This window comes from Phaenicophaeus curvirostris, unplaced genomic scaffold (assembly GCF_032191515.1).
Source record: "Phaenicophaeus curvirostris isolate KB17595 unplaced genomic scaffold, BPBGC_Pcur_1.0 scaffold_59, whole genome shotgun sequence".
Lineage (NCBI taxonomy): Eukaryota > Metazoa > Chordata > Aves > Cuculiformes > Cuculidae > Phaenicophaeus > Phaenicophaeus curvirostris.
The window spans coordinates 790,043-811,891 of NW_027206681.1; the positions used below are offsets into that span (position 1 = coordinate 790,043).

Genomic DNA, 21,849 nt, shown 5'->3' on the forward strand with positions numbered 1-21,849 from the left:
TGTGATTGGGATGGGATCGGGATGGGATCAGGATTGGGATGGGATAAGGATCAGGATTGGGATGCAATTAGGATCGGGATCGGGATCAGGATCGGGATCGGGATCAGGATGGGAGCGGGATTGGGATGGGATTGGGATTGGGATGGGATAGGGGTCAGGATCGGGATAGAGATCAGGATCAGGATTGGGATCGGGATTAGGATGAGGATTGGGATGGGATGGGAGGGAAAATGATTTGGATCAGGATTGGGATCAGGATCAGGATGGGGATCGGGATTAGGATGAGGATTGGGATGGGATGGGAGGGAAAATGATTTGGATCGGGATTGGGATCAGGATCAGGATGGGGACAGGGGTGGAGTAGAGATTGGGACCAGGGATTGGGATTAGGATCAGGATGGGGATGGGGCAGTGATTGGGATCAGGATGGGGACAGGGATTGGGACCAGGATCGGGATCAGGATGGGGAATAGAACAAGGATCAGGATTTGAATCAGGATGAGGACAAGGACGGAGCAGGGATTGGGACCAGGATCGGCATCAGGATGGGATGGGATCGGGATCAGGACTGGGACCAGGATCGGGATCAGGGTGGGGACAGGGATGTGATGGGGACAGGGATTGGGACCAGGATCGAAATCAGGGCCAAGAATTAGGATCAGGATCGAGACTGGGATCAGGACGGGGATGGGATGGAGCTAAGAATTGGGATCGGGATCGGGATGTGGATGGGGACGGGTCCGGGTCCGGACAAGGAGGGGCCCCCCCGGCCCCGCCCCGGGAGCCGCCCCCGAACCAGCGCGGAGGAGAAACGGGAGAGGCACCCCGGGAGGGAGAAACACCGGGAGAAACACCGGGAGAACCGGGAGAGGCGGGAGCACCCGGAGAACCGGGAACACCGGGAACAGCGGGAGAGCCGGGATCGGATCGGAGCATCACGAGAACCGGGAGCAGCGGGATTCGAGCAGAGGGAGCTCCGGGAGCCCCGGGAGCTGCAGGATCGGTGCAGGGAGAACACCGAGAGCAGCGGGATCGGCACACCGGGAGCATCGGGAAGAGCAGAACTGGAGCCCCGGGGGCTGCGGGAGCTGCAGGATTTCAGCGGCGAGAACAGCGAGATAACCGGGAGCTGCAGGGGCGGAGCAGGGGGAGCCCCGGGAGCACCGGGAGCCCCGGGAGCACCGGGAAGATAACCGGGAGAGCCGGGAGCATCGCGAACACCGGGGACACCGGGAGCACCGGGAATACCGAGGGAATCGGGAGCTCCGGGATCACAGCACCGGGAGCACCGAGATAACCGGGAGCACCGGCTGCACCGGGAACAACGGGATAACCGGGAGCTCCGGGAGCCGCAGGATCAGAGCACCGGGAACACGGAGAAGACCGGGAGCTCCCGAAGCACCGGGATAACCGGGAGCTGCAGGAGCGGAGCAGCGGGAGCTCCGGGAGCAGCAGAATAACTGGGAGCGGTGGGAACCCCGGGATCTCCAGGAACACCGGGATAACCGGGAGCTGCAGGAGGGGAGCAGAGGGAGCTCCGGTGTCCCCGGTGTCCCGGTGAGGGTCTCGCCATGGACCCGCGGCGGCCGAACGGATCCCTGCTCTGTCCCGGGAACGGGAGCGCCGGGAACACCGGGAACAGCACCGGGAGCGGCTGCGGCGGCACCGGGAGCGGCGGCGGCAGAGGAACCCCGGGAGGTGGAACGGGGAACGGGGGGAACGGGGGGAACGGGAATGGGGGAATGGGGGAATGGGGGAAAGGGGGGAAATAACGGGGGAAATGGGGGGAACGGGGGAAATGTGGGGAAACGGGGGGAATAGGGGGAATGGGGAAATGGGGGAAACAGGGAAATTGGGGGAACAGGGAGAATGGGGGGAACAGGGGGAAATGGGGGAAATCGGGGGAACTGGGGGAGTGGGGGGAAAGGGGGGACCCACACATCCCATGCCGAGCCTGAGATCCCCCTCCCAGTCCATCCCAGTCCATCCTGACCTGCATCCCAGTTCATTCCAGTCCATCCAGCCCTCCATTCCCATCCATCCCACTCCATGTCCCAGTCCATCCCAGTCCATCCCACCTTTGTCCCAGTGCATCCCAGTCCATCCCGCCCTCCATTCCCGTCCATCCCACTCCATGTCCCAGTGTCCCAGTCCATCCCGCCTATGTCCCAGTCCATCCCAGTCCATCCCAGTCCACCCCGCCCTCCATCCCAGTCCATCCCAGTTCATCCTACCTGTGTCCCAGTCCATCCCAGTCCATCCCAGTCCACCCCGCCCTCCACTCCAGTGCATCCCTCTCCATCTCACCCCACATCCCAGTGCATCCCAGTCCATCCCACCTCTGTCCCAGTCCGTCCCAGTCCATCCCAGTGCATCCCAGTCCATCTCACCCCATGTCCCAGTGCATCCCAGTCCATCCCACCTCTGTCCTCGTCCACCCCAGTCCATCCCACTCTCCATCCCAGTCCATCCCAGTCCATCCCAGTGCATCCCGGTGCATCCCAGTCCATCTCATCCCACGTCCCAGTGCGTCCCAGTCCATCCCACCTCGTCCCTGTCCACCCCAGTCCACCCCACCCTCCATCCCAGTGCATCCCAGTCCATCTCACCCCACGTCCCCGTCCATCCCAGTGCACCCCGCCCTCCACCCCAGTGCACAGGGTGAACAGTGGCCCCACGGTGGCCCCCGTGGCCAGGCTCTGGCACCCCCTCCCTTGCCGGCACTCGCTCCTTCATCCATCACGGTGGCCACCACCCCCCGGGCCGCAGTTGCCGAGCTCTCCGCGGGGCTCCCCGGTGCCGGTACCACCCGGGACGCTCCTTGTCCCCTCCTGGTCGCCACCGGGTTGCCCACCGGGCCCCTCTGGCCCCTGCAGAGCTGGACCTGACGGTGCGCGTCCTCCTCTACGCGGTGATCTTCGTGCTGAGCCTGTGCGGGAACGCGCTGGTGGTGGCCGTGCTGCTCCTCAACCGCCGGCTCCGAACCGTCACCAACTCCTTCCTCCTGTCGCTGGCGCTCAGCGACCTGATGCTGGCGCTCTGCTGCATGCCCTTCACCCTCATCCCCAACCTCATGGGCACCTTCGTGTTCGGAGAGGTCGTCTGCAAGCTCATGGCCTACCTGATGGGTACGTGGGGATGGGAACGGCCTCCCTGTGCCATCCCATGACATTCCGTGACCTTCCACGGGTGCAGAACCCGTGGAGAACGTGTGGAAGAGCAGCTGGAAAAGCAGAGAGTGGCGGCTGCTCCCGTGGTGGCGCGTGGCTCAGCCCAGTTGTCCCTTCTCCTCTGTGTGGCCATGATGAGGGACTCATGGAAGGGTTGGAAGGGACCTCAAAGCCCATCCAGATCCATGGGCAGGGACACCTCCCACTGGATCAGGGGCTCCAACTGCATCCAACCTGACCTGGAACCCTCCAGGGATGGGGTGACCTGGGCCAGGGGCTCCCCGAGCATCATCATTATCCATGATCCAAACAAGGCGGATCAAGCCTTCCCCCAGTCAGTTTGGAGATGACACCAACTTGAGTGGGAGGGTGGATCTGCTGGAGGGCGGGGAGGTTCTCCAGAGGGATCGGGCCAGGCTGGATCCATGGGCCAAGGCCAACAGGATGAGGTCCAGCCAGGCTGAGTGCCAGGGTCTGCAAGTGGAGGGCTTTTCCAACTGCAATGGCTCCATGGTTCCATGATTCCATGGTTCCATGATTCCATGCTTATAGAATTCCACGGTTCTGTGGTTCCATGATTCCATCATTCCATGGTTCCATCACTACATGGTTCCATCATTCCATGGCTCCACAGTTCCATCATTCCATGGCTCCATGGTTCCATCATTCCATGGTTCCTTCACTACATGGTTCCATCATTCCATGGCTCCACAGTTCCATCATTCCATGGCTCCATGGTTCCATCATTCCATGGTTCCATCACTACATGGTTCCATCATTCCATGGCTCCACAGTTCCATCATTCCATGGCTCCATGGTTCCATCATTCCATGGTTCCTTCACTACATGGTTCCATCATTCCATGGCTCCACAGTTCCATCATTCCATGGCTCCATGGTTCCATCATTCCATGTTTCAATGGTTCCATCATTCAATGGCTGTACAGTTCCCTCATTCTGTGGCTCCATCATTCCATGGCTCCATCATTCCATGGTTCCATCATTCCATTGTTCCATCATTCCAAGGTTCCACGGTTCCAACATTCCATGGTTCCATTGTTCCATGGTTCCATCATTCCATGTTTCAATGGTTCCATCATTCCATGGCTCCACGATTCCATCAGTCCATAGTTCCATTGTTCCATCATTCCATGGTTCCATGGTTCCAACATTCCACCCTTCCATGGTTCCGTCATTCCATGGTTCCATGGTTCTGTCACTCCGTGGTTCCATGGTTCCATCACTCCATGGTTCCTCAGTTCCGTGTTTCCCCGTTCCCACGTTTCCTCTGCCTCCGGCAGGGGTGTCGGTGTCGGTGTCGACCTTCAGCCTGGTGGCCATCGCGCTGGAGCGCTACAGTGCCATCTGCAAGCCGCTGCAGTCCCGCTCCTGGCAGACGCGCTCCCACGCCTGCCGGGTCATCGCCGGCACGTGGCTGCTCTCGGCGCTGCTCATGCTGCCGTACGGCGTCTACAGCACCACCCGGCACGGGCTCCCGCGCCCCGGCCTCACCCGCTGCCTCCACAACTGGCCCAGCAGCCAGCTCCGGCAGGCGTGGTGAGTCACAGCCTCTCCCAGGAACATGGGGTGGGATGGAACGTGGGTCTGATGGAGGGTTTGAGGTTCTCCAGGGGGATCTGAACAGGCTGGATCCATGGGCTGAGACCAATGGCAGGAGGTTCAACAAGGCCAAATGCCGGGTCCTGCCCTTGGGGCACAACAACCCTGAGCAGCTCCAGACTAGGAGAAGTCTGGCTGGAAACTGCCTGGAGGAGAGGGATCAGCAGGGCCAGGGAGGTTCTTCTCCCTCTGGTGAGACCCAACCTCGAATCCTGGGGTCAGTTCTGGGTCCTTCACTCCAAGAAAGACCTTGAGGGGCTGGAGCGAGTCTGGAGAAGAGCAATGAAGCCGGGGAAGGGTCTGGAGCCCCAGCAGTTCTGGGAGTGGCTGAGGGACCTGGGGGTGTTTATCCTGGAGAAGAGGAGGCTGAGGGGAGACCTCATTGCTCTCTCCAACTCCCTGAGAGGAGGTTGTGGAGAGGAGGGAGCTGGGCTCTTCTCCCAAGGGACAGGGGACAGGACGAGAGGGAATGGCCTCAAGCTCCACCAGGGGAGGTTCAGGCTGGACATCAGAAAGAACTTTTTCCCGGAAAGGGTCATTGGGCACTGGCAGAGGCTGCCCAGGGAGGGGGTTGAGTCCCCTTCCTTGGAGGGGTTTAAGGGACGGGTGGACGAGGTGCTGAGGGACATGGGTTAGTGATTGATGGGAATGGTTGGACTCGATGATCCTGGGGGTCTTTTCCAACCTGGTGATTCTGTGATTCTATGATTCCATGATTCTCTGATTCTATGTTCTCCAACCTTGACAATTCCACCATCCCAGGTACGTCCTGCTCCTCCTCATCCTGTTCTTCATCCCGGGTGTGGTGATGATCGTGGCCTACGGGCTCATCTCCCGTGAGCTCTACCGAGGGATCCGCTTCGAGCTGGACATCAAGGGGGACCCTGGAGGTGAGGGGCTGGGCTGGGGGACACGCCTGATGGGGGGACGGGACCCTTGGGTCCTCGCAGCTCCAGAACGAGACCCTTGGGGCTTCCAGTTCTGGGATGAGACCTCTGGGCCTCACCATGATGTTCTCCTGGTGTGATGTGGGTCCTGGTGGTGCCACAACCATGATGTCATGGTCCTGCCATGATCATGATGAGGGTCCTGGTTGTGCCTCACCCATAATGTTCTCCCAGGGTGACGTGGGCCCTGGTTGTGCCATGACCATGATGATCTCCTCATGTGATGTGGGTCCTTCTGGTGCCTTGACCGTGATGTGGGTGGGTCCTGGTTGTGCCACGACCACAATGTGGGTCCTGGTTGTGCCTCACCATGATGTTCTCCCGGGGTGACATGGGTCCTGGTGGTGCCACAACCACGACACGGGTCATGGTGCTGCCACAACCATGATGTGGGTGGGTCCTGGTTGTGCCATGACCACGATGTGGGTCCTGGTTGTGCCTGGATCACGACGTGGGTCCTGGTCGTGTCTCACCGTGACGTTCTCTGCGGTGATGTGGGTCCTGCTGGTGCCACAACCACGATGCGGATCGCGGTGCTGCCACACCCAGGCTGTTCTCCTAGCACGTGGCATGTCCCGGTGGTGCCACCTCCGTGACCTCGTTCTCCTGGTCCCCCAGCCCAGCGCGGCGGCGGCGCGGAGCCGTCCTGCGACGAGGGCGACGGGTGCTACCTGCAGCTGTCTCGGCCGGGGCAGGCGCTGGAGCTGCGGGCGCTGGGGGCACAGCAGGACCGGGCGCGCATCAACGGCTGCGAGGCCAAGCTGGTGGCCAAGCGGCGCGTCATCCGCATGCTGGTGGTCATCGTGGCCATGTTCTTCCTCTGCTGGCTGCCCGTCTTCGCCGCCAACACCTGGAAGGCCTTCTCGCCGGTGGCGGCGCAGCGGGCGCTCTCGGGGACCCCCATCTCCTTCATCCACCTGCTGTCCTACACCTCGGCCTGCGCCAACCCCCTCATCTACTGCTTCATGAACCGGCGCTTCCGAAAGGCCTTCCTGGCGTCCTGCGGCGGCTGCCGCCGCGCCTGCCCGGCCCGTGAGGAGCCGCCCCACGCCAGCGCCTCGCTCTCCAAGTTCAGCTACACCACCGTCAGCAGCCTCGGGCCTCCCTGAGGGGGACCCCGGGTCAGGATCCCAGCCCTCCTGCTCCTGGACCTCCATCCCACCCGCTCCAGGACCTCCATCCACCACCCCAGGACCTCCAGAATCCCATCCCACCTGCTCCAGAACCTCCACCAAGCTGGGCCCCCCAGTGCTCCCCACTCCATGTCTCCCAGTGTCTCCCAGTCCCAAGACCACAAGGACCTCCATCCCACCCGCTCCAGGACCTCCAGTGCCCCTACCCCTTCTGCTCCAAGATCTCCACCACACTGGGACCCCCACTGCTCCCCATCCCAGGACCACCAGGACCTCCATCCCTTCTGCTCCAGGACCTCCACCACCCCAGGGCCCTCAGGGACCCCAGTCCCAGGACACCCAGTGCCCCTCAGCCCTTCTTCTCCAGGACCTCCACCACGCTGGGACCCCCCAGTGCTCCCCATCCCATGTCTCCCAGTGCCCCCAAGTCCCAGGACCACCAGGACCTCCATCCAACCTGCTCCAGGACCTCCACCACCACCCCAGTGCCCCCAGTTCTGGGACCCCAGTGCCCCTCAGCCCCAAACCACCATGTGCCCAGTGTACCCAGTTCCAGGTCCCCCAGTATCCCCAGTCCCAGGACACCCAGTGATCCCATCTCATGTGTCCCAGTGCCCCCCTGTCCCAGGACCACCAGGACCCCCATCCCACCTGCTCCAGGACCTCCATCCACCACCCCAGGACTTCCGCTGCCCCTGCACCTTCTGCTCCAGGATCTCCATCACCCTCGTACCCCCCAGTGATCCCATCCCATGTCTCCCGGTGCCTCCCAGTCCCAGGACCACCAGGACCTCCATTCCTTCTGCTCCAGGACCTCCATCCACCACCCCAGGGCCTCCAGTGCCACCAGTTCTGGGACCCCAGTGTCCCTCAGCCCCAAACCACCCTGTGCCCAGTACACCCGGTCCCAGGTCTCCCAGTATCCCCAGTCCCAGCACCCCCAGTGTCCCCAGTTCCATGTCCCCCAGTATCCCCAGTCCCAGCACCCCCAGTGTCTCCAGTTCCAGGTCCCCCAGTATCCCAAGTTCCAGGACCCCCAGTGTCCCCCAGACCCTCCATCCCAGGACCCCCAGTGCTCCCCAGTTCCCCATCCCCAATACCCCCAGTATCCCCAGTACCCCCAGCCTCGGGGCCCTAGTGTCCCCCCATCCCACAGTGCCAGAACCCCCAGTATCCCCAGTTCCACCCCTCCCAGTATCCCCAGTTCAAGCCCTCCCAGTGCCCCCAGTGCCCCCCTCTGTCCTTGGGGGGGTCCCAGGTTCCCCCCTGTGCCCCCGACCTCCGCCAGCACCGAAGGGACCCAACCCCACCAGAGACCATGGACCTGGGGTCCCACCACGAATCTGCGGGGACACCATGGACCTATGGTCCCAGCATGGATCTAGGATCCCACCACGGATCTGGGGGAGACACCATGGACTTGGGGGTTACATAGTGGACCTGGGGTCCCACCATGGATCTGAGGGTGACACCATGGATGTGGCGTCCCACCACGGACCTGGGGGTGACACCATGGACCTAGGGCCCCACAATGGATCTGGGGGTGACACGATGGACCTGGGGTCCCACCACAGATCTGGGGTCCCACCATGGATCTGGGGGTGACACCATGGATCTGAAGGTGGCACCACGGACCTCAGGGTGACACCATGGACCTGGGGGTGACACCATGGACCTAGGGCCCCACAATGGATCTGGGGGTGACACGATGGATCTGGGGTCCCACCATGGACCTGGGGTCCCACCACGAATCTGCGGGGACACCATGGACCTATGGTCCCAGCATGGATCTAGGATCCCACCACGGATCTGGGGGAGACACCATGGACTTGGGGGTTACATAGTGGACCTGGGGTCCCACCATGGATCTGAGGGTCCCACCATGGATATGGTGTCCCACCACGGACCTGGGGGTGACACCATGGCCCTGGGATCCCATAACGAATCTGGGGGAGACACCATGGACCTAGGGCCCCACAATGGATCTGGGGGTGACACGATGGACCTGGGGTCCCACCACGGATCTGGGGGTGACACCAAAGACCTGGGGTCCCACCATGGACTTGGGGATCCACCATGGATCTGGGGTCCCACCACGAATCTGTGGGAGACACCATGGACCTGGGGTCCTTCCATGGATCTGAGGGTCCCCCCATTCCCTGGGTTCCCACCACAGCTCTGAGATTCCCCTATTCCCGGGGTACCCCCGCTCCTCGCTCCCCATTGGCTCCCGCGCTGTCAATCACTCTCTCTTCCGGGTCTCGAACCAATCTGAACGCTCTCAGCCCAAGCCCCGCCCCCGAGCGCTGTCCTTAACAGTGGCCTCACACCCCCCCGCGGTTCTCTCTTCCCATTGGCTCCAAGAGCTGTCAATCATTCTCTTCCCGGTTCTCAGCCAATCAGAATGTGCGCTCCGCCCCAGCCCCGCCCCATCACGTCCCGTGTCTGACTGCAGCACCCCCAGCGCAGCGGTTCCGCGCTCTCATTGGTTCCTGTAGCTGTCAATGACTCGCACTTCCGCGTTTCTGACCAGTCAGAGCGCGCTTTCCGGCGAAGCCCCGCCCCTCCCTCCATCCCGCTCTCTGATTGGTTCCCCGCCGCTCCCGCCTTCGCGGCCAATGGGATCTCGCGCTGCGGCCGTGGCGGAGGAGTGTGATCGCGGGTTCGAATCCCGGCGCTGCCGCTGCTGCTACTGGTATCGCTCTGGCTCTGGGACCTCCCCAGGGCTGGCGGGAACGGAGCCCTCACTGTGGGAGCTGCCCCCGCCCCGTTATGTCCTGTCTTTAACAGAGGAACCGCCGGCTGAGCGCCTTCTCGCTTCTCATTGGCTTTTGGAGCTGTCAATCACTCTCTCCTCCGCGTTCACGACCAATAAAAACTCGCGCCCCGCCCCCGCCCCGCCCTATTACGTCCCGTGACTACCAGCGGCGCCGTCCACGCAGCGGTTCTCGCTCTCCATTGGCTCCGCGAGCTGTCAATCATTCTCGCTTCCCTGTTCTCAGCCAATCAGAACGAGCGATCCGCCCCAGCCCAGCCCCATAACGTCCAATGTCTGACAGCAGCACCGCCCGCTCAGGGCCCCGCGCTTCCTATTGGCTCATGGAACTGTCAATCACTCTCACTTCCTGCTCTCAGCCAATCAGAATGCGCGCTCCGACCCAGCCCCGCCCCTCCCTCCCTCGCGCTCTCTGACTGGCTCCCCGCCGCTCCCGCCCTCGCGGCCAATGGGATCTCGCGCTGTGGCCGTGGCGGTCGCGGGTTCGAATCTCTGCGCTGCCGCTTCTGGTACCGCTCTGGCTCTGAGTCCTCCCCGGGGCTGGCGGGAACGGAGCCATCACTGTGGGAGCCGCCTCCGCCCCGTTATGTCCTGGCTTTAACAGCGGCGCTGCCCGCTGAGCGCGTTCTCGCTTCCCATTGGCTTTCGGAGCTGTCAATCACTCTCTTCTGCGTTTCGGAACAATCAGAACACGCGCTCAGCCCCAGCCCCGCCCCCTCCCGCTCTGCATTTACCGCAGCACCGCCCGCTGAGCGCCTTCTCGCTTTCCATTGGCTCACAGAGCTGTCAATCACTCTTGCTTCCGGGTTCCAAACCAATCAGAACGCGCGCTCCGCCCCAGCCCCGCCCCATTACGTCCTGTTTGTGACAGCGGCACCGCCCCCGCAGCGGCTCCGCGCTCTCATTGGTTGCTGAGCTGTCAATCACGCTCTCTTCCGCGTTACTGACCAATCATGACGCGCGCTCCGCCCCAGCCCCGCCCCCTCACGCCCTCCCTGACAGGCTCCGCGCCGCTTCCGCGTTGGCGGCCAATGGGCTCCGGCGCTGCGGCCATGGCGGCGCGGGCCGGGCCGCGGGTTCGAGTCCCGGCGCTGCCGCTGCTGCTGTCCGTGTGTCTGTCCCTGTCGCTGTGTCTGTGTGTCGCGGCGGCCCCCGCGCCGTCCGGGCCCGACCCGGGACTGAGGTCGCTCCCCGGGTGGCGGAACTTGTCCTGCCCCGCCTGCAAGGCCCTCTTCGGGGCGCTGGGGCTCGCGCTGCAGGTGCGGGAGCGGACTGGGACCCACTGGGACCGACTGGGACGGACTGGGACGGACTGGGATGGACGGGGATGGACTGGGACGGGCCAGTGACCCTGCTGTAGGGGACAGGGACAGACTAGGATGGACTGAGAGGGGCCAGTCGTTCCAGTCTTGAGTGACTGGAATGGACTGGGACGTACTGGGATGGACTGGGAGGGGCCAGTGGCCCTGCTCTAGGGGACTGAGACATGCTGGGATGGACTGGGACATGCTGGGTTGGACTGAAAGGGGCCAGTTGTTCCAGTCTTGAGTGACTGGGATGGACTGGGACATACTGGGATGGACTGGGATGGGCAGAGAGGGCATAGGGATGGAAATGGAAAGGCGAGACGAATGGGAGCAGGAGCAGGATGGGAACTGGGAATGGGATGGGACAGAGACTAGGATGGGATGGGAAAGGGGGATGGGACTGGGATGGACTGGGAATGGGATTGGAAGGGAATGGGAGTGGGAACTGGGATCAGGGATAGCGGCGGGGATGGGAACTGGGATGGGACTGGGATGGGAGGGACTGGGAGTGGGATTGTAAGGGAATGGGAGAGGGAACTGGGACTGGGAGGGGGACTGGGACAGACTGGGACAAAGAGGGGACTGGGACTGGTTTGGTATTGGGAAGGAGACTGGCTGGGACTGGGAGTGGGATGGATCCAGACTGGGATCTCATGACAGGGATGAGTGGGAGCTTGTGACCAGCACGGGACTGGGATGAGGAGGTCTGGGACAGACTGGAAGGAACTGGGAGGGGCCAGCGGCTCTGCTCTGGGGGACTGGGACGTGCTGGGATGCCTTGGGACATGGTGGGAGGGACTGGGAGGGGCCAGTGGCTCCACTCTGGGGGACTGGGACATGCTGGGATGTGCTGGGACATGCTGGGAGGGACTGGGAGGGACCAGTGGCTCCACTCTGGGGGACTGGGATGTGCTGGGACATGCTGGGAGGGACTGGGAGGGGCCACTGGCTCCACTCTGGGGGACTGGGACATGCTAGGATGTGCTGGGACATGCTGGGAAGGACTGGGAGGGACCGGTGGCTCCGCTCTGGGGGACTGGGACATGCTGGGGTGTGTTGAGACACGCTGGGAGGGACTGGGAGGGGCCAGGGGCTCCACTCTGGGGACAGGGGTGTGCTGGCACATGCTGGGAGGGGCTGGTGGCTCCACTCAGAGCAACTGGGACAGACTGGGATGTGTTTGGACACACTGGGATGGGCTGGGATGGGCCAGTGGCTCCATTCTGGGGACTGGGATGGGCTGTGATGTACTGGGATGGACTGGGATGGGGTAAAAGGTCCACTCTTGAGTGACAGGGATCAACTGGGACTTGCTGGGATGGGCTGGGTTGGGCTGGAACGGACTATGTTGAACTGGGATGGACTGGGATGGGCCAGTGGCTCCAGTCTAAGGGACAGTATGGGCTGGGATAGACTGGGATGAGCTGGGATGGCCCAGTAGCTCCGCTCTTGAGTGACAGGGATGGGATAGACTGGGATGGGATTGAATTGAATTGGGATGGACTGGAAGGTGCTGGGTTGACCAAGGATGGACTGGGATGAGCTGAGATGGACTGGGATGGCCCAATGGCTCTGCTCTTGAGTGACAGGGCTGGGATGGACTGTGCTGGAATTGAATTAAACTGGGATGAGGTGGAAGGTGCTGGGTTGAGCTGGGATGACTGGAATGGACTGGGATGAGCTGGGATGAGCTGGGATGGACTGAGTTGAGCTGGGATGGGCTGGAAGGTGCTGTGTTTACCAAGGATGGACTGGGATGGACTGGGATGGGATTAAATTGAACTGGGATGGGATGGGATGGCCTGGAAGGTGCTGGGTTGACCAAGGATGAACTGGGATGGGCTGGAATGCACTGGGATGAACTGGGATTGTATGGAAGGTGCTGGGTTGACCAAGGATGAACTGGGATGGGATTGAATTGGACTGGGCTGAGATGGAAGGTGCTGGGATGGACTGGGATGGGCTTGGATTGAACTGGGATGGGATGGAAGGTGCTGGGTTGAGCTGGGATGACTGGAATGGGCCGGGATGGACTGGGATGAGCTGGGATGGACTGATTTGAGCTGGGATGGGCTGGAAGGTGCTGTGTTTACCAAGGATGGACTGGGATGGGATTAAATTGAACCGGGATGGGATGGGATGGGCTGGGATGGCCTGGAAGGTGCTGGGTTGACCAAGGATGAACTGGGATGGGCTGGAATGCACTGGGATGAACTGGGATTGGATGGAAGGTGCTGGGTTGACCAAGGATGAACTGGGATGGGATTGAATTGAACTGGGCTGGGCTGGAAGGCTCTGGTGTCCGCATTGCCGACGCGGTGCCCCCGCTGCCCCGCAGCTGGAGCCGGCGGTGTCGCGCGTGGGGCATGTGGCGTCCCGGCTGTGCCAGGAGCTGCGCCTGGCGCGGCCGGCCGTGTGCCGGCAGGCGGTGGAGCTGTTCCAGCGGGATGTCGTGTCGGCGTGGGTGCGCTCGGTGCTGCGTCCCGGCGAGGCCTGCGGGCTGCTGCTCGGCGCCGCCTGCGGCCGCTGGGACATCTTCGCCGACTGGAACGTCTCCCTGCCCGACGTGCCCAAGCCGCCGGTGACGCCGCCGCGGCCGCCGCCCCCCGGCGCGCCCACCGCCCGCGTGCTCTTCCTCACCGACGTCCACTGGGACCGGCGCTACCGGGCCGGCGCCGACGCCGCCTGCCCCGACCCGCTGTGCTGCCGCGGCAACGCCACGGCCGGCGCGGCCGCCGCCGGCTACTGGGGGACGTACGGCAAGTGCGATTTGCCGCTGCGCACGGTGGCGTCGCTGCTGGAGCAGGTGCCGGCGCCGCTCGACGTCGTCTACTGGACGGGCGACATCCCCGCGCACGACGTGTGGGAGCAGAGCCGGCGCGACCAGCTGGAGGCCCTCGGCACGGTGACCGCGCTGCTGCGGCGCCGCCTCGGCCGCCTGCCCGTCTTCCCGGCCGTCGGCAACCACGAGGCCACCCCGGTCAACGCCTTCCCCCCGCCGCAGGTCACCGGCAACCAGTCGGCCGCGTGGCTCTACCAGGCCATGGCCGAGGCCTGGAGGCCCTGGCTGCCGCCGGAGGCCGTCGGCACCCTGCGGTGAGGAAATGGGGGGCGGGAAGTGAGGGGAAATGGGGGGGAAATGGGGGGAAATGGGGCGAAACATGGGGGGGATGAGGCAAAAGGGGGGGGAAATAAGGCAAAACAGGTAGGAAATGGCACAAAATGGGGGGAATGGGGCAAAATGGAGCAAAATGGGGAGGAAATAGGTAGGAAATGGGGCAAAATGAGGGAGAAATGGGGGGAAATGGGGCAAAATGGGTGGAAAATGCAGGGAAATGGGGGAGAAATGGGTGGGAAATGGAGCAAAATGGGTGGGAAATGGGGTAAAACGGGGGAATGAGGGTGATGAGGCAAAATGGGGGGAAATAAGGCAAAACAGGTAGGAAGTGGCGCAAAATGGGGGAGAATGGGGGGGAATGTGGGAGTATGGGGCAAAATGGGGAGGAAATAGGTAGGAAATGGGGAGAAATGGGGCAAAGTGAGGGAGAAATGGAGGAAAATGGGAGGAAATTGGGGGAAATGGGGCAAAATGGGAGGAAAGTGGGGGGAAATGGAGTAAAACGGGGAGAATGGGGCAAAATGGATAGAAAACGCAGGGAAGTGGGGGAGAAATGGGTGGGAAATGGGGTAAAATGGGGAAATGAGGGTAATGAGGCAAAATGGGTGGAAATAAGGCAAAACAGGTAGGAAATGGCACAAAATGGGGGAGAATGGGGGGGAATGGGGGAGTATGGGGCAAAACGGAGCAAAATGGGGAGGAAATAGGTAGGAAATGGGGCAAAATGAGGGAGAAATGGGGCAAAATGGGAGGAAATTGGGGGGAAATGGGGCAAAACAGAAAATGGGGAGAATGGGGCAAAATGGGTGGAAAATGCAGGGAAATGAGGGAGAAATGGGTGGGAAATGGAGCAAAATGAGGGAGAAATGAGGGGAAATGGGGCAAAATGGGAAGCAAGTGGGGGGAAATGGGGCAAAACCAGGAGAACGGGGCAAAATGGGTGGAAAATGCAGGGAAATGGGGGAGAAATGGGTGGGAAATAGAGCAAAATGGGTGGGAAATGGGGTAAAACGGGGGAATGAGGGTGATGAGGCAAAATGGGGGGGAAATAAGGCAAAACAGGTAGGAAATGGCGCAAAATGGGGGAGAATGGGGGGGAATGTGGGAGTATGGGGCAAAATGGGGAGGAAATAGGTAGGAAATGGGGAGAAATGGGGCAAAGTGAGGGAGAAATGGAGGAAAATGGGAGGAAATTGGGGGAAATGGGGCAAAATGGGAGGAAAGTGGGGGGAAATGGAGTAAAACGGGGAGAATGGGGCAAAATGGATAGAAAACGCAGGGAAGTGGGGGAGAAATGGGTGGGAAATGGGGTAAAATGGGGAAATGAGGGTAATGAGGCAAAATGGGTGGAAATAAGGCAAAACAGGTAGGAAATGGCACAAAATGGGGGGGAATGGGGGAGTATGGGGCAAAACGGAGCAAAATGGGGAGGAAATAGGTAGGAAATGGGGCAAAATGAGGGAGAAATGGGGCAAAATGGGAGGAAATTGGGGGGAAATGGGGCAAAACAGAAAATGGGGAGAATGGGGCAAAATGGGTGGAAAATGCAGGGAAATGAGGGAGAAATGGGTGGGAAATGGAGCAAAATGAGGGAGAAATGAGGGGAAATGGGGCAAAATGGGAAGCAAGTGGGGGGAAATGGGGCAAAACCAGGAGAACGGGGCAAAATGGGTGGAAAATGCAGGGAAATGGGGGAGAAATGGGTGGGAAATAGAGCAAAATGGGTGGGAAATGGGGTAAAACGGGGGAATGAGGGTGATGAGGCAAAATGGGGGGGAAATAAGGCAAAACAGGTAGGAAATGGCGCAAAATGGGGGAGAATGGGGGGGAATGTGGGAGTATGGGGCAAAATGGGGAGGAAATAGGTAGGAAATGGGGAGAAATGGGGCAAAATGAGGGAGAAATGGGGGGGAATGGGGGAAAATGGGAGGAAAGTGGGGGGAAATGGGGCAAAACAGGGAGAATGGGGCAAAATGGGTGGAAAATGCAGGGAAATGGGGGAGAAATGGGTGGGAAATGGAGCGAAATGGGTGGGAAATGGGGTAAAATGGGGGAATGAGGGTAATGAGGCAAAATTGGGGGGAAATAAGGCAAAACAGGTAGGAAATGGGGCACAGTGGGGGAAAATGGAGGGGAATAGGGGGGAATAGGTAAAACTGGGGGAAATGGGGCAAAATGGGGGGAATGGGACAATGTGGGTGGAAAATGCGGGGAAATGGGGCTCAATGGGGGGAAATGAAGCAAAACAGGGAGGAAATGGGGCACAACAGTGGGGAAATGGGGCAAAATGAGGGGAAATGAGGCAAAATGGGGGAGAAACGGGACAAAATGCGGGGGAATGGAGCAAAATGGGAGGGGAAATGGGACAAAACAGGGAGGAAATGGGGGAATGGGGCAAAATGTGGGGGAAATGGGGTGAAAATGGGGGAGAAATGGGGCACAACGGGGAAATGGGGCAAAACGTGGGGAAATGGGGCAAAACGTGGGGAAATGGGGCAAAACGGGAGGAAATGGGGCAAAACAGGGGGGAATGCAGGGAAATGAGGGGGAAATGGGGCAAAACGGGGGGGAATGGGGCAAAATGGGGGGGAAATAGGGAGGAAATGTGGCAGAACAGGGGGGGACGGGGGCAGCTGTCCCCGGGTCTCCCCGACGGCATCTCTCGGCAGGTTCGGGGGCTTCTACACGGCTCCCGTCTGGCCGGGGCTGCGTGTCGTCTCCCTCAACATGAATTTCTGCTCCCAAGCGAATTTCTGGCTGCTGGTCAACAGCACTGACCCCGCCGGCCAACTGCACTGGCTCGGGGGTGTCCTGGCTGAGGCGGAGAGCCGCGGGGAGAAGGTGACTGGGGGCACTGGGAGGGACTGGGGGGACTGGACGGGCCTGGGGAGGGGGAAATGGGGGGGACTGGGGGGACTGGGAGGGGGGAAAGGGGGGACTGGGGGAGACTGGGGGGCTTGTGGGGGGGCAAAGGGGGTCCTGGGGTACTGGAAGGGGGAAAAGGGGGGGACTGAGAGGCACTGGGAAGGGGGAAAAGGGGGGACTGGGGGCCTGAGGAGGGGGGAAAAAGAGGGGACTGGGGGGAACTGGGAGATTCTGGGAGGGACAGGAGGGTCCTGGGGGGCTTGGGTGGGGGAACAGGGGGGAAAATGAGAGTCCTGGGGGACTGGGGAGGGGGACAAGGGGGGTTCTGGGGAAAAAGGCAGGTCCTGGGGGATCCTGGGGGCCTGAAGAGGGGGAAAAGGAGGGGACTGGGGGGGGTTCCTGGTATTCTGGGGAGGGGGGGTAAAAGGGGGTACAGGGGGACCTGGGGGGGACAGGGGGGTCCTGGGGACCTGGAAGGGGGAAAGGGGGGCACGGGGGGGCTTGGGGGTGAAAAAAGAGGGGACGGGGGGGGTCCTGGTCATTTGGGGCTGGGGGAAAAGGGGGGTGGGGGGTGGTTCCTGGGGACACTGGGGGTGCAGGGACTCAGGGGTCCCGTCCTCCCAACCTGCGCCCCCCCTCCAGGTTCACATCATCGGGCACATCCCGCCCGGGCACTGTCTGCGCGCCTGGAGCTGGAACTACTACCGCATCGTCAACAGGTCTGCACCCCAAAACCAGCACCCTGAAACCTGCACCCCAAAACCCGAACCCATAAACCTACACCCCGAATCCTGAACCTTGAACCCATGAACCTGCACCCCAAAACCTGCAATCCCAAAACCTACACCCCGAACCCTGAACCCCCAAAACCTACACCCTGAACCCATAAATCTGCACCCCAAAACCTACACCCTGAATCCTGAACCCCCAAACTCTGAATCCCCAAAGCCCCAAAACCTGCACCCCAAAACCCTGCACCCCCAAAACCCGCAACCCCAAACTCTGAACCCCAGCATCCTGGCACCTCCAAACCCTGCACCCCAAACTCTTGCACCTCTGAACCCTGAACCCCGGCATCCTGGCACCTCCAAACCCCAACACCCCCAAATCCCAACAGCCCAAACTCCAGCCTCCCAGCACCATCAAACCCCTGCACCCCAAAACCCCCAAATCCCTGTGCCAGATTGGAGGTTCCCGGTGCCAGTTTGGGGGCTCCCAGTGCTGGATTGGGGGTTCCCAGTGCCAGCTTGGGGTTCCCAGTGCCGGACTGGGGGTTCCCGGTGCCAGGTGAGGTCCTGGTGCCGGGTTGGGGGTCCTGGGGCCAAATTGGAGGTTCCCAGTGCCAGACTGGGGGTTACCGGTGCCGGTTTGGGTGTTCCCGGTGCCAGATTGGGGGTTCCCAGTGCCACGTCGGGATTCCTGGTGCCGGGTTGGGGTTCCCAGTGCCGGGTTGGGGTTCCTGATGCAAAATTGGGGTTCCCAGTACCAGTTTAGGGGTTCCCGGCACTGGGTTGGGGGGTTCCTGGTGCCAAGTTGGGGTTCCTGGTACCAGATTGGGGGTTCCCGGTGCCAGGTTGAGGTTCCCAGTGCTGGACTGTTGTGCCAGGTTGGGGGTGTTCCCAGTGCCAGGTTGGGCTCCCAGTGCCAGGATGGGGGTTCCCAGTGCCGGTTGAGATTCCCGGTGCTGGTTTGGGGTTCCCAGTGCCAGGCTGGGGGTTCCCTGTGCCGGATTGGGGGTTCCCAGTGCTGAGATGGGGGTTCCTGGTGCCAGATCGTGGTTCCTGGTGCTGGTTGGGGGTTTCTGGTGCCGGGTTGGGGGGTTCTTGGTGCTGGATTGGGAGTTCCCAGTGTGAGACTGGGGGTTCCCAGTGCTGTGTTGGGGTTCCCGGCGCGGTGACTGGCGGTGCCGCAGGTTCGAGGGCACCATCGCGGCGCAGTTCTTCGGCCACACGCACCTGGACGAGTTCGAGATTTTCTACGATGAGGAGACGCTGTCGCGCCCGCTCTCCATCGCCTTCGTGGCGCCCAGTGTCACCACCTACATCGACCTCAACCCCGGTAAGACCCCATCTCCATCATCCCCATCTCCATCCCCATCTCTATCCCCATCTCCATCATCTCCATCCCATCCCATCCCATCCCTATCTCCATCATCCCCATCTCCATCTTCTTCCCCATCCCCGCAACCTCCACCCCACACTAACTCCATTTCCATCCCATCACTGTCTCTGCCATCTCCTTCTCCACCTCCATTTCCATCCCATCTCCATCATCTCCATCCCATCCCATCCCATCCCATCCCCATCTCCATCATCCCCATCTCCATCTTCTTCCCCATCTCCGCAACCTCTACCCCACACTAACTGCATTTCCATCCCATCACTGTCTCTGCCATCTCCTTCTCCACCTCCATTTCCATCCCATCTCCATCATCTCCATCCCATCCCATCCCATCCCCATCTCCATCATCCCCATCTCCATCTTCTTCCCCATCTCCGCAACCTCTACCCCACACTAACTCCATTTCCATCCCATCACTGTCTCCGCCATCTCCTTCTCCACCTCCATTTCCATCCCATCTCCATCATCTCCCTGTCCATCTCCATCGTCCATCTCATCCTTCTCCATCCTTCTTCTCCTCCACCATCTCCTCCTCCGTCCCCATTATTTCCATCCCCATCATCTCCCTGTCCATCTCCATTATGTCTTTTCCCATCTCATCCTTCTCTGTCCTTCTCCTCCTTCACCATCTCCTTCTCCACCCCCATTTCCATCCCATCTCCTTCTCCATCCCTATCTCCATCATCTCCCTTATGTCTTTCCCCATCCTCCATCCCCATTTCCATGCCATCCCCATCCCTATCTCCACGTCCACCTCCATTATGTCTTTCCCCATCCTTCTCCATCCCCATTTCCATCTGTATCTCCATCATCTCCTTGTCCAGCTCTGTTATTTCTTTCCCCATCTCATCCCTCTCCTCCTCCACCATCTCCTTCTCCCTCCCTGTCTCCATCACCTCCCTGTCCATCTTCATTACGTCTTTCCCCACCTCATCCTTCTCCTCCTCCCCGTCCCAGGTTTCCGCATCTACGAGGTGGACGGCTGTTACGAGGGCAGCTCGGCGGCGGTTCTGGACCACGAGACGTTCATCCTGAACCTGACGGAGGCCAACGCGTCCCCGGCCTCTGCGCCGCGGTGGCACCGGCTGTACCGGGCGCGCGAGGCCTACGGGCTGCCCAGCGCCCTCCCCGCCGACTGGGACGTGCTGGTGCGGCGCCTGGACGCCGACCGGCGCCTCTTCCAGCGGTTCTGGTTCCTGCGGCACAAGGGGCACCCGCCGCCCCGGCCCTGCGGCCGCGTCTGCCAGGAGGCCTCGCTCTGCGCCCTGCGCGCCGCACGCAGCCACGACCCCCGGCTCTGCCCCACGCAGCAGATCCCCTTCCACCGCATCCAGGAGATGTGGAGCAGACAGAGGCTCTGCTGAGGATGGAGCCACCACGGGATGGGGTGGGGTGGGATGGGGAAGGAGGGATGGGGAATGGAGCCACTGTGGTGGGATGGGAATGGGATGGAGGTGGGAGTGGGATGGGGATGGAGGTGGGATGGGGAGAAGATGGGGTGGAGATGAGACAGGGATGGAGATGGGGAGACAGGAATGGGATGGGGAGGGAGGTGGGGAGAAGGCGGGATGGGAATAGGATGGGGATGGGATAGGGATGGTGACGGGGAGAAGAGAGGATGGAGGTGGGACGGGAATAGGATGGGGATGGGATGCAGATAAGAGGTGGGATAGAGATGGAGGTGGGATGGGGAGGGAGATGGGGAGAAGGTGGGATGGGATGGGGAGACGATGGGATGGGGCAAACGTAGGATGGGGATGGGGAGAAGATGGGACGGGGATGGGATGGGATGGGAATGGAGATGGGGATGGGATGGGGAGAAGATGGGATGGAGGTGGGACGGGAATGGGATGGAGAAGGAGGTGGGATGGGGAGAAGATGAGACAGGAATAGGATGGGGATGGGATGCAGGAGGTGGGATGGGGATTGGGATGGGATGGGACGGAGAAGGTGGGATGGGATAGAGAGAAGGGATGCGGAGAAGATGGGGCAGGAATAGGATGGGATGGAGGTGGGATGGGATGGAGAGGGAAGTGGGGAGAAGGTGGGATGGGAATAGGATGGGATGGAGATGGGATGGGGAGGGAGGTGGGGAGAAGTTGGGACAGGAATAGGATGGGGATGGGATGGAGAAGGAGGTGGGGAGGAGATGGGAATGGAGGTGGGAGGGGATGGACTGGAGAAGCGATGGAGGTTGGGATGGGCTGCAGGCCTGTGGGGCCAATAAAAGGCCTGGTTTTCTCCCAGTTCAGCCTCCTCCGACCCAGGCTTTGCCCAGTTTGGCCCAGTTCAGCCCCCTTGGGCCCAGTTTGGGCCCCCAATCGGCCCAGTTCAATCCAGTTTACCCCAGTCTGTCCCCCCCCACCCCCCGGCTATGGGGCTGCAGCCTCAGCTCCTGGCAGAATACTTTATTGTGTACAGAGATGTGGGGCAGCTGCCCCATAGAGCCCCGCAGAGCCCCCGCCGCGGGGCAGGGACCCACAGAGCCCACAGAGCTGCAGGCAAGCAGCTGCCCCATAAGTGCCCCACGGCCGTGGGTCAAGGCTGGGGGGGCAGCGGCCGCCCCACAAGTGCCCCAGGGCCACCCCGTAAGTGCCCCACGGCCAAGGCTGAGAGCTGGGGGGCACCAGCTGCCCCACAAGTGCCCCATGGCCATCCCACAAGTGTGGCTAGTGCGGCTGCCGTCATGGTAGCCACAGCCTGGACGCCCCATCACTGTCCCTGTGGCTACTGTGGCCGCCCCCATGGTGGCCATGGTGTCCCCGAGGCCAGCGTGGCTTCCATCACGACGGC

At 61.4% G+C, this 21,849-nt stretch overlaps 2 protein-coding genes across 2 annotated transcripts; both read left to right on the plus strand.

The window, feature by feature from the left end:
- The first annotated feature begins 1,571 nt into the window (after positions 1-1,571).
- Positions 1,572-6,845, plus strand: CCKBR (cholecystokinin B receptor). The gene is made up of 5 exons (XM_069881649.1): positions 1,572-1,698; positions 2,697-3,128; positions 4,471-4,726; positions 5,552-5,679; positions 6,355-6,845. The coding sequence occupies exons 1-5, from the start codon at positions 1,572-1,574 to the stop codon at positions 6,843-6,845; spliced, it is 1,434 nt and encodes a 477-aa protein (XP_069737750.1).
- Positions 6,846-10,680: 3,835 nt separating this feature from the next.
- SMPD1 (sphingomyelin phosphodiesterase 1) lies at positions 10,681-20,445 on the plus strand. Its single transcript, XM_069881667.1, has 6 exons — positions 10,681-10,904; positions 13,291-14,048; positions 16,740-16,911; positions 17,578-17,654; positions 18,848-18,993; positions 20,014-20,445. The coding sequence occupies exons 1-6, from the start codon at positions 10,698-10,700 to the stop codon at positions 20,418-20,420; spliced, it is 1,767 nt and encodes a 588-aa protein (XP_069737768.1). The 5' UTR covers positions 10,681-10,697; the 3' UTR covers positions 20,421-20,445.
- Positions 20,446-21,849: the final 1,404 nt, after the last annotated feature.